This window comes from Salvelinus namaycush, chromosome 12 (assembly GCF_016432855.1).
Source record: "Salvelinus namaycush isolate Seneca chromosome 12, SaNama_1.0, whole genome shotgun sequence".
NCBI classification, from domain to species: Eukaryota; Metazoa; Chordata; class Actinopteri; order Salmoniformes; family Salmonidae; genus Salvelinus; species Salvelinus namaycush.
Window position 1 is genome coordinate 47417811 of NC_052318.1, and position 12133 is coordinate 47429943.

The following is a 12133-nucleotide window of genomic DNA, read 5'->3' on the forward strand; positions in this document are numbered from 1 at the left end:
TGAGAGAATTAAATATGTCATATATACAGTATATCACAAAAGTGAGTACACCCCTCACATTTTTGTAAATATTTGACTATATCTTTTCATGTGACAACACTGAAGAAATGACACTTTGCTACAATGTAAAGTAGTGAGTGTACAGCTTGTATAACAGTGTAAATTTGCTGTCCCCTCAAAATAACTCAACACACAGCCTTTAATGTCTAAACCGCTGGCAACAAAAGTGAGTACACCCCTAAGTGAAAATGTCCAAATTGGGCCCAAAGTGTCAATATTTTGTGTGGCCACCATCATTTTCCAGCACTGCCTTAACACTCTTGGGCATGGAGTTCACCAGAGCTTCACAGGTTTCCACTGGAGTCCTCTTCCACTCCTCCATGACGACATCACGGAGCTGGTGGATGTTAGAGACCTTGCACTCCTCCACCTTCCGTTTGAGGATGCCCCACAGATGCTCAATAGGGTTTAGGTCTGGAGACATGCTTGGCCAGTCCATCACCTTTACCCTCAGCTTCTTTAGCAAGGCAGTGGTCGTCTTGGAGGTGTGTTTGGGGTCGTTATCATGTTGGAATAATGCCCTGCGGCCCAGTCTCTGAAGGGAGGGGATCATGCTCTGATTCAGTATGTCACAGTACATGTTGGCATTCATGGTTCCCTCAATGAACTGTAGCTCCCCAGTGCCGGCAGCACTCATGCAGCCCCAGACCATGACACTCCCACCACCATGCTTGACTGTAGGCAAGACACACTTGTCTTTGTACTCCTCACCTGGTTGCCGCCACACACGCTTGACACCATCTGAACCAAATAAGTTTACCTTGGTCTCATCAGACCACAGAACATGGTTCCAGTAATCCATGTCCTTAGTCTGCTTGTCTTCAGCAAACTGTTTGCGGGCTTTCTTGTGCATCATCTTTAGAAGAGGCTTCCTCCTGGGACGACAGCCATGCAGACCAATTTGATGCAGTGTACGGCGTATAGTCTGAGCACTGACAGGCTGACCCCCCACCCCTTCAACCTCTGCAGCAATGCTGGCAGCACTCATACATCTATTTCCCAAAGACAACCTCTGGATATGACGCTGAGCACGTGCACTCAACTTCTTTGGTCGATCATGGCGAGGCCTGTTCTGAGTGGAACCTGTCCAGTTAAACCGTTGTATGGTCTTGGCCACCGTGCTGCAGCTCAGTTTCAGGGTCTTGGCAATCTTCTTATAGCCCAGGCCATCTTTATGTAGAGCAACAATTATTTTTTTCAGATCCTCAGAGAGTTCTTTGCCATGAGGTGCAATGTTGAACTTCCAGTGACCAGTCAGTATGAGGGAGTGTGAGAGCGATGACACCACATTTAACACACCTGCTTCCCAGTCACACCTGAGACCTTGTAACAGTCACGAGTCACATGACACCGGGTAGGGAAAATGGCTAATTGGGCCCAATTTTGACTTTTTCACTTAGGGGTGTACTCTCTTTTGTTGCCAGCGGTTTAGACATTAATGGCTGTGTGTTGAGTTATTTTGAGGGGACAGCAAATTTACACTGTTATACAAGCTGTACACTCACTACTTTACATTGTAGCAAAGTGTCATTTCTTCAGTGTTGTCACATGAAAAGATATAGTCAAATATTTACAAAAATGTGAGGGGTGTACTCACTTTTGTGATATACTGTATATATATACAGTATATACACTGAGTGTACAAAACATTAGGAACTATTGCTCTTTCCTTGACATAAACTGACCAGGTGAAAGCTATGATCCCTTATTGATGTCACCTGTTAAATCCACTTCAATCAGTGTAGATGGAGGGGAGGAGACAGGTTAAAGAAGGATTTTTAAGCCTTGAGACAATTGAGACATGGATTGTGCATGTGTCCCATTCAGAGGGTGAATGGGCAAGACAAAAGATTTAAGTGCCTTTGAACGGGGTAGGCACACCGGTTTGAGTGTGTCAAGAACTGCAACGCTGCTGGGTTTTTCACACTCAACAGTTTGCCGTGTGTAACAAGAATGGTCCACCACCCAAAGAACATCCAGCCAACTTGACACAACTGTGGGAAGCATTGGTGTCAACATGGGCCAGCATCCCTGTGGAACGCTTTCAACACCTTGTAGAGTCCATGCCATGACAAATTGAGTCTGTTCTGAGGACAAAGGGGGTGCAACTCAATATTAGGAAAGTGTTCCTAATGTTTTGTATACTCAGTGTATCTTTTATCATTCACCAACACACCAGAATTTTACCAGCTCCACTCTCTCAGGTCAAGTACAATGCTTATTTTCCCCAGCCACACACCCGCTTCCTTTGTTTTAACCCACAGTTTATTCTGTCTACCACATTATAGGGAGAAATATGGATCAGGAATCCAGATTTATTTTTATTTTTATATAACATCTGAACCTATTGTAAACCGATAAGTCAACCCTACTGACTCCCCTGTAACCCCCACCCTAACACACTTCTGTCAGAAAAAGGTGCCCTGGGTTGGCCTATTAAATGATTATTGCCTAGTTATTGTATTTAAGCTCCAACTGAAGGGCATTCTGAGGCACTGCTATTCACTGTGCACATGAGTCTAGTTCTCAAAAGAAAGACCCGGTTACCAGGTCTCCGTGATAAGACAAAAACACATTTGATCTTGCACTGATCCATCGGGCACTAGTCTCCATACTCTTGTCCTCTCTACCGAGTTCAAGGGAAGTAGCACTGCCTCCCAGCCATGTTCAAATATCAAGAAGCAATTGGTTCACCATCAGTCACTCTTTGCTAATAAGGTATTTTACATCGGGTTGTTGGGGCAGATGCATTCCTGTCATTCTGAACCCTCTTATTCTGCCTCAAAGATGATTATGGCCTGGTTTCTATTGGAGTTCATTGTTTCCCAGTCTGCACTCCAAACTCTTATTCGTGGATACATACTTTGTAGTTCACAATATCTAACATATGAGGGCACTTGCATGCCCTTCTAACACTTTAAGGTGTATGTGAATTCGTAGGAGGGTGTCAATACTGATGAGCGTACAGTCTACCATGGTCGTTGTGTCTGTGTAGAGATTTGAGAAAGCAGAGGGAAGACATCAATTACACCAGGAAGAATGTGGTTTTAGCCTCTAAACCCGATGCAATTCATATTGACCACAGCTCTAACACAAACAAGACTGCCAGAATTTCTCCATGGATGGTTGATATTCATATGAAGGCAATCAGCCACAAGACAACTAGGCCGCTATTGTTTGAGGATTGAAACCAGACAGAATGACTATTGTCTTTGTATGCTCTAGTCAGTTATGGTTGAGTGGCTTTACACATGCTAGAACTGTGCCAAGACAGGATTTTTGTGCTTACTAACAGATGGATCAATAACCTTAATTCCATCCCTTCACCCCCTCTGTTGTCTCTCACCCTACTCACGCTCGTCTTTCATTATCCCCCTCTTACCCAACCTCTACTCTTTCCTTCATCCTAATGCTCCTTTCCAACACTGTCCAAACCTCACGTCAGGGACTCCCTGCACTCATGGGCTCTGCAGGTGTGCTCAGTAATCAGATTCTCACAGTCAAGGTTTGTCCTACCCCCCTTCCCCAACCCTATATCTCTCTCTCTCTCTCGACCGGGTCCTCTGAGTCTCCATCCAGCCTTGCCACTCCCTTCCTTTTTTCTCCTTCTCCCTCTCTTCTGTCAAGCCTATAGAAAATAGTAGAATATGTTTCCCATGCCAATAAAGCGAATTGAATTGAATTGAAATTGAATAGTCATTTCTGACATCCTCACAACTCTCTGTTTAACCTCTCTCTTACATTCTTTCTTTCTTTTTTGTTTTTATTTCACTCTGTGTCTCTGGTGGCTTCCCTCTCTCCCTTTCTCTCTGCAGTCAGAAACGCCTCCTGAAGATAGAGCTAGTCTCGGGCGCGTCTCAGCCCTCTTTCTCTTCTCTCCCTTCAAGCTGGCTTCTCACACTCTCTTCTTCTATCACTTTCCCTCACTCTTTTACATCTCTGTCACGATCGACATAATAACTGGACCAAAGCGCAGCCTGATCTGGGTTCCACATCTTTATTGCTATGTGAACCTCAAAGCAAAACAAAACAATAACCGAACAAAACGTGACGCTACAAATATGCTCACAGGCAACTATACATAGTCAAGATCCCACAAAGCACAATGGGGAAATGGCTGCCTAAATATGACCCCCAATCAGAGACAACGATAAACAGCTGCCTCTGATTGGGAACCATACCAGGCCAACATAAATCATTAATCACCTAGATAACCCACCCTAGTCACTGTCACGCCCCAACCAACATAGGGAATAAACAGCTCTCTATCGTCAGGGCGTGACAATCTCACACATGTGCATATGTTATTGGCCTCAAGCATTTTTATGTTTGCCACTCTGCCACTTCCATATGTCTGCTTCAAATTTGAGAGAAAATGAGTGGGGAAGTAAATTATGTCTCTTTGGAAAGTGAGTTTGAATAAATGACAGTGTTCGTGGATGATAATTGGTGGAAAGAATGCCAGTCAGAACTATGGTAATTGGAGAACAAGAATAGCTTGTAAAATTGCTGTTAATATGATTGTGTTAAACATCTTGTTTTGAATAAAATTTAATCAAGCATTCAACAGTCTTATAGTGTGAATATTATGCATAGCAGCAGTTTAAGCCTCGCTGTAAGACTTTGACATTGGCAAGGATAGTTGGCGACAAATGCCAGACACTTTGTAAAAAGAGGCTACTGTCAGAAAAGTTTTGAATTAGTACATTGATCAAAGTTAAGATATTGAAAGTGGTTCAAGAACTTGTCTGGGGTGTGACAATACAATTATTCAGAAACTTTTTTTGATTGATAATACTGTGGGAATTGGGATTATTACCTCATCTCATACTTCTCCTTCCATGCCTATACAGGGTGATCAGGGTCAGGCTGGCCCTCCCGGCCCCCCGGGGCCCCCTGGCTCACCAGGTCTCAGAGGACCATCGGGGAACACAGGGAAGGATGGGCCCAGAGGTCACCTTGGGGAGCAGGTAAGACAGCCCCTCTCTCCTCCTCTCATCCATGTCACTACAGTCATCAGTCAGAAGAGGACTGGCCACCCCTTGGAGCCTGGTTCCTCTCTAGGTTTCTTCCTAGTTTCCTGCCTTCTAAGGGAGTTTTCCAGCCACTAAGCTTCTGCCTTTGCATTGCTTGCTCTTAGTTTTTTTGGGCTGAGTATCTGTAAAGCACATTGTAACAAAAACGGATGTCAAAAGGGCTTAAAAAAATCACTTTGATTGATTTATCTCACTCCCCTCTGAAAAACCCCCAGCATAAACTAGCATGGTCTGGAGACCAGACTTTGTTGTGTTTTCGCTGGAGACCAGCCTCCAGCCTACATCCTTATTTATGGACCTTGGGCCCATGGAATAGGGGTATCCACCTACTCTGTGACATGCACAGATTACAATTCTAATCATTTTAGCTCATATAAGGGAACTTTAACGGTGGGAAATCGCCTCACTATACAGCCCATTGTGCATTGACATTCATATTGCATTGTACAGCCTTACCTATGGATCTTGGCCCATGAATATTAGCTACGATGCTAATCTTTGTGTAAACTCTTTCAGAATTGTAATCTGTGGGGTTCCCTAAGTAGGCTGATACCTATGGATCTTGGGTCCGCGAAATGGGGTAAGGCTATACATTGCAATATGAATGTTCTGTACAACGTAGGTTGACTGGTGAGCTTAATGTGGCTCATTTCACACCGGTTTCAGGGTCCCCCAATAAGTGCTACGACGCTAATCATTTCGCTAGATCTTAACAGTTGTGTTCTGTGGATGTCACTGAGTAGGCTGATACCTATGGATCTTGGGTCCGCGAAATGGGGTAAGGCTGTACATTGCAATATGAAGATCAATAATAGTGAGGTGATTTCCCACAGTTAAATTTATGAGCCTCGATTGATATTTGTGTAAACTCTTTAGAATTGTAATCTGTGGGTGTCACCGAGTAGGCTGATACCCCAATTCATGGACCCAAGTTCCATAGGTAAGGCTGTAAAGTGCATATAATCAAATCCAATTGTATTTGTCACGTGCGCCGAATACAACAGGTGTAGACCTTACTTACAAGCCTTTAACCAACAACGCAGTTTTAAGAAAAAATAAGTGTTAGGTAAAAAATAGATACAGTGGGGCAAAAAAGTATTTAGTCAGCCACCAATTGTGCAAGTTCTCCCACTTAAAAAGATGAGCGAGGCCTGTAATTTTCATCATAGGTACACTTCAACTATGACAGACAAAATGAGGAAAAAAAATCCAGAAAATCACATTGTAGGATTTTTAATGAATTTATTTGCAAATTATGGTGGAAAATAAGTATTTAATTTAATCACAATTTGATTATATTCCATGTTAAATCCTATAATGGGGAGACTTAGCTGTTTTTGTCCAAGATAGAAAATGCTAACAAATACCCCTTAAAAGTCACCCGACCCATGAAATAGTTAGCGAAACATGTTACTTTAATTATTAATTATGAGAAAAGAGAAAATTGACTGGTTTCAGAAAAAGTTCTGTGAATAGAATGAGGAAGTGAGGTCATGATCACAAGTGTAAAGGCCACCAACCAACAGATCTGCTGGTTCCACCTAGTGGTACCAAAACCTTTCAGGGAATATTAATGCATAAACCTGGAGGACTCCATTAATAAAATCAAAGTAATAAAAGTTATGGCTCACATAAAACCATTTCTTTAAAATCTAAAACACATCAAATCAAGATAAAACTGTGACCATACATTATGTGTGCGGGGGGAGGGGGCTGCGGGAGTGGGTGCTACGCCAGTGACCGAGAGGTTGTGAGTTCAAATCCCAAGTGAGGTGGACTCCCAAATAATCCGAATTGTTATGTTATGCTATGCAAAGATAAATAATATACAGTACCAGTCAAAAGTTTGGACACACCTACTCATTGAAGGGTTTTTCTTGATTTTCACTATTTTCTACATTGTAGAATAATAGTGACGACATCAAAACTATGAAATAACAAATATGGAATCATGTAGTAACCAAAAAAAGTGTTTAACAAATCAAAATATGTTTTAGATTTTAGATTCTTCAAAGTAGCCACCCTTTGCCTTGATGACAGCTTTGCATACCCTTGGTATTCTCTCAACCAGCTTCATGAGGAATGCTTTTTTAACCGTCTTGAAGCAGTTCCCACATAAGCTTAGCACTTGTTGGCTGCTTTTCCTTCCCTCTCCGGTACAATTGGGATGAGGTCGGGTGATTGTGGAGGCCAGGTCATCTGATGCAGCACTCCAACACTCTTCTTCTTGGTCAAATAGCCCTTATACAGCCTGGAGGTGTTGGGTCATTGTCCTGTTGAAAACAAATGACAGGCCCACTAAGCGCAAACCAGATGAGATATCACTGCAGAATGCTGGGGAAGCCATGCTGGTTAAGTGTGCCTTGAATTCTAAATAAATCACAGACAGTGTACCCAGCAAAGCACCCCCACACCTCCTCCTCCATGCTTCACAGTGGGAACCACACATGCAGAGATCATCATTTCCCCTACTTACAAAGACATGGCGGTTGGATCCAAAAAAGGACAGATTTCCACTGGTCTAGTGTCCATTGCTCGTGTTTCTTGGCCCAAGCAAGTCTCTCCTTCTTATTGGTGTCCTTTAGTAGTGGTTTCTTTGCAGCAATTCGACCATGAAGGCCTGATTCATGCATTATTCTCTGAACAGTTGGTGTTGTGTCTGTTACTTGAACTCTGTGAAACATTTATTTGAGCTGCAATTTCTGAGGCTGGTAACTCAAATTAACTTATCCTCTCCAGCAGAGGTAACTCTGGGTCGTCCTTTCCTGTGGCGGTCCTCATGAGAGCCAGTTTCATCATAGCTCTTGATGGTTTTTGCGACTGCACTTGAAGGAACTTTCAAAGTTCTTGACATTTTCCGTATTGACTGACCTTCATGTCTTAAAGTAATGATGGACTGTTGTTTCTCTTTGCTTATTTGAGCTGTTCTTGCCATAATATGAACTTGGTCTTTTACCAAATAGGGCTGTCTTTTGTATACCACCCCTACCTTGTCACAACACAACTGATTTGCTCAAACGCACGAAGAAGGAAAGAAATTCCACAAATGAACTTTTTACAAGGCACACCTGTTAATTGAAATGCGTTCCAGGTGACTACCAGTGGTGTTAAGTACTTCAGTAAAAATGCTATAAAGTACTACTTAAGTAGTTTTTGGGGGGTAACTGAACTTTACTTTACTATTTATATTTTTGCCTACTTTTACTTCACCACCTTCCTAAAGGAAAAATGTACTTTTTCTATTACGGTATCTTTACTTTTACTCAAGTATAACAATTGAGTACTTTCTTCCACCACTGGTGACTACCTCATGAAGCTGGTTGAGAGAATGCCAAGAGTGTGCAAAGCTGTCATCAAGGCAAAGGGTGGCTACTTTGAAGAATCTCAAATATAAAATATATTTTGATTTGTTTAACACTTTTTTGTCATGCCTTGATCTGTTTCACCTGTTTTTGTGCTTGTCTCCACCCCCTCCAGGTGTCACCCATCTTCCCCATTATCCCCTGCGTACTTATACCTGTGTTTCCTATTTGTCTGTTGCCAGTTCGTCTTGTTAGTCAAGCTTACGAGTGGTCGTCCTGTCAGCGGCTGTCTTTTCCCAGCCTCTTTTTCTCGTCCTCTTGGTTTTTCACCCTTGTCTGTCCTGACCCTGTACCTGCTTGCCTGACCACTCTGCCCGTCCCTGAGCCTGCCTGCCGTCCTGTACCTTTGCTCCTACTCTGGATTATCGACCCCTGCCTGCCTTGACCTGTTGTTTGCCTGCCCCTGTGGTTACAATAAACATTGTTACTTCACACAGTCTGCACTTGGGTCTTACCTTGATTCTTGATCTGTTATTTCATCATGTTGAAGTCTTCACTATTCTACGATGTAGAAAATAGTAAAGAAAAAGGAGTAGGTGTGTCCAAACTTTTGACTGGTACTGTCAATTTTTCTTAACTACTCCAATCTGCTAGTTGGATTTATTGCACCTGTTACTGAGACGTTTGTTGCAGTTAGTCTCATTCGTTAATATTTCTAACCCTGGCAGTGATTCTGAATACCGATTGTGGGTATCCACTCTGGTTGAATTCCAATAGGATTTAAACATCACTTTGCAAGCCAGCATAATGTGACTTGATGCTGGTTTTGCTTTAGCTCATGCTGTCACCAGTGTCCAAAATACAGCGAAGGCTGTTCACCAGTGAACACACAACAAAGGCTGGTATGCCAGCATAACCAGCATGACCATGCTGGTCAGACCAGCTTGACTAGCATCAGACAAGCACTGACCAGCATAGACCAGCATATGGTGGTAGGAGAGATAATGAAAGGATCCTCAGCTCAGTAAAATGCAGAGTAGTTCAGTACACAAAGCCAACCATTCATTTCCTTTCACGCTCTTCATCTAGCTTTCCTACTGAATGAAAGATAATCTGATTCCTTCCAGCCAGGACAGCTCTGAGATGAGGTCAATAACACCGCTCTCCATATTGCCAGCAGATGTTTCAAGGTCAAAAAGCAGCGAGGCCATTTCCTGTTGTTGTCTCTCTAATTATGATTATCTTAGCGTACTGAACCCACCTCGTTAGGAGCTAGAGGAGAGGAGAGCAACCGGTGGTGGGTCTGCCTTGTCTTGTCATCTTCTCCGCACATGTGGTGGTGAGAGCAAGACAGGGCAGACAGTCATCCTGGTAACTAGTTCTGCATTGACTCCAGTGATTACCAGGGATTCATTCTCAGACACCCGTTTTGCCCTCAGAACAGTCTCAAATTCGTTGGAGCATGAACTCTACAAGGTGTCTTGATACACATGGGAAACGGTTGAGTGTGAAAGGCCCAGCAGCGTTGCAGTTCTTGACACAAACCGGTGCGCCTGGCACCTACTACCATACCCCATTCAAAGGAGCTTAAAACTTTTGTCCATGTCTTGTCTCAAGGCTAAGAAATGTCTTGTCACCTTCATTTAAATGGATTAACAAGTGACATCAATACGGGATCATGGCTTTCACCTGGATTCACCTGGTCAGTCTATGTCATAGAAAGAGCAGGTGTCCTTAATGTTTTGTACAATCAGTGTATATTTTACCTTTAGACCTCCTTGTTGAAAGGAGAGTCATTATCAGGGGTGCAACTTTCACCGGGGACAGAGGGGAATTTCACATTCTGAAATTGCATTTTTGTCCACCCCAGTTTTATCATTGGAATGTGATACAAAACGAGGCAACGGAGTCCATTAGGACGATGCTTCTACACCTGCATTGCTTGCTGTTTGGGGTTTTAGGCTGGGTTTCTGTACAGCACTTTGAGATATCAGTTGATGTACGAAGGGCTATATAAATAAATTTGATTTGATTTGATGCGGACGCCTCTGAGCGGTGGAGAAAGCTGTTTTGGAGTGTTTATCCGACTGGATAATAAATAAATAATAATAATTATGCCCCCCTCACTTCTAAAACCAATGTTGTGCCACTGGTGATTAATAATAGCTCACTAGAGCTGGACAATAATTGCTATTATTGTTTTTCTTTGCATTTTGTTGTGTTGTTTTGCTCTATAAATGTAAATTGTTATAATTAGCAAAAAATACCATCTCAGTAGATGCTACTGAAAAGCTTCACTAATTTACTCGAGGACTTTTTGTTGTATTTGTATAAATAACACCATCTAGTGGATGATCAATTGAATTGCCCCGCTCTTCACTCAGGTCCATCTTTACTTGTTGTTGTTTTATAAAACTTGAGATTTCCTTCACAGGGTCCACCTGGTCGAGATGGAACTGATGGATTAGAGGTAGCCTATGTTTCAAAGATGATTTTGTATTTCTGATATAACAAGGTGCACAAACACAAACACTCTCTCCCACACACACACACCACATCACAGTATTCCCTTTCCTTGAGCCCTACACTTTGTTTCATGTTTCTTTTTCTTTCTGGTTAGGCTGGTATTGTTTTAGATTTGTGTTTCTTGTTTTTCTTTTATATAATTGTAAAGCAACTTGGGTCCTTGAAAAGCGCTATATAAATACCATGCATTATAATAATAATTATTGCATTTGGCCCCCCATCCTTCTGATAATGTGTCCTCTTTACACAGGGACAAATGGGTCCTCCTGGACGACAGGTAAAATATCTACATTTCTCACTTCCACACGTACCGTTATACATGTACGCTACAGTTCAAAAGTTCGGGGTCACTTAGAAATGTCCTTGTTTTTGAAAGAAAAGCACATTTTCTGTCCATTAAAATAACATCAAATCGATCAGAAATACAGTGTAGACATTGTTAATGTTGTAAATGACTATCGAAGCTGGAAACGGCTGATTTTTAATGGAATATCTACATAGGCGTACAGAGGCCCATTATCAGCAACCATCACTCCTGTGTTCCAATGGCATGTTGTGTTAGCTAATCAAAGTTTATCATTTTAAAAGGCTAATTGATCATTAGAAAACCCTTTTGCAATTATGTTAACACAGCCTAAAACTGTTGCCCTGATTAAAGAAGCAATAAAACTGTCCTTGTTTAGACTAGTTGAGTATCTGGAGCATCAGCATTTGTGTGTTCGATTACAGGCTCAAAATTGCCAGAAACAAAGGACTTTCTTCTGAAACTCGTCAGTCTATTCTTGTTCTGAGAAATGAAGGCTATTCCATGCGAGAAATTGCCAAGAAACTGAAGATCTCATACAACGCTGTGTACTACTCCCTTCACAGAACAGCGCAAACTGGCCCTAACCAGAATAGATAGAGGCGTGGCAGGCCCTGGTGCACAACTGAGCAAGAGGACAAGTACATTAGAGTGTCTAGTTTGAGAAACAGACGCCTCACAGGTCCTCAACTGGCAGCTTCATTAAATAGTACCCGCAAAACACCAGTCTCAAAGTCAACAGTGAAGAGGCGACTCCGGGATTCTGGCCTTCTAGGCAGAGTTCCTCTGTCCAGTGTCTGTGTTCTTTAGCCCATCTTCATCTTTTCTTTTTATTGGCCAGTCTGGGATATGGCTATTTCTTTGCAACTCTGCCTAGAAGGCCAGCATCCCGGAGTCGCCTCTTC

The 12133-nt window shown here is 42.5% G+C and overlaps 1 protein-coding gene across 1 annotated transcript in view; it reads left to right on the forward strand.

The window, feature by feature from the left end:
* Window positions 1-12133, forward strand: part of LOC120056660 (collagen alpha-1(XXIII) chain) — a 53186-nt gene that overhangs the window by 25726 nt on the left and 15327 nt on the right. Inside the window, exons 6-8 of the mRNA XM_039004871.1 lie at window positions 4914-5030; window positions 10833-10868; window positions 11175-11201. Of these exons, the coding sequence (XP_038860799.1) occupies window positions 4914-5030; window positions 10833-10868; window positions 11175-11201 (180 nt within the window). The remainder of the gene's footprint in view (window positions 1-4913; window positions 5031-10832; window positions 10869-11174; window positions 11202-12133) is intronic.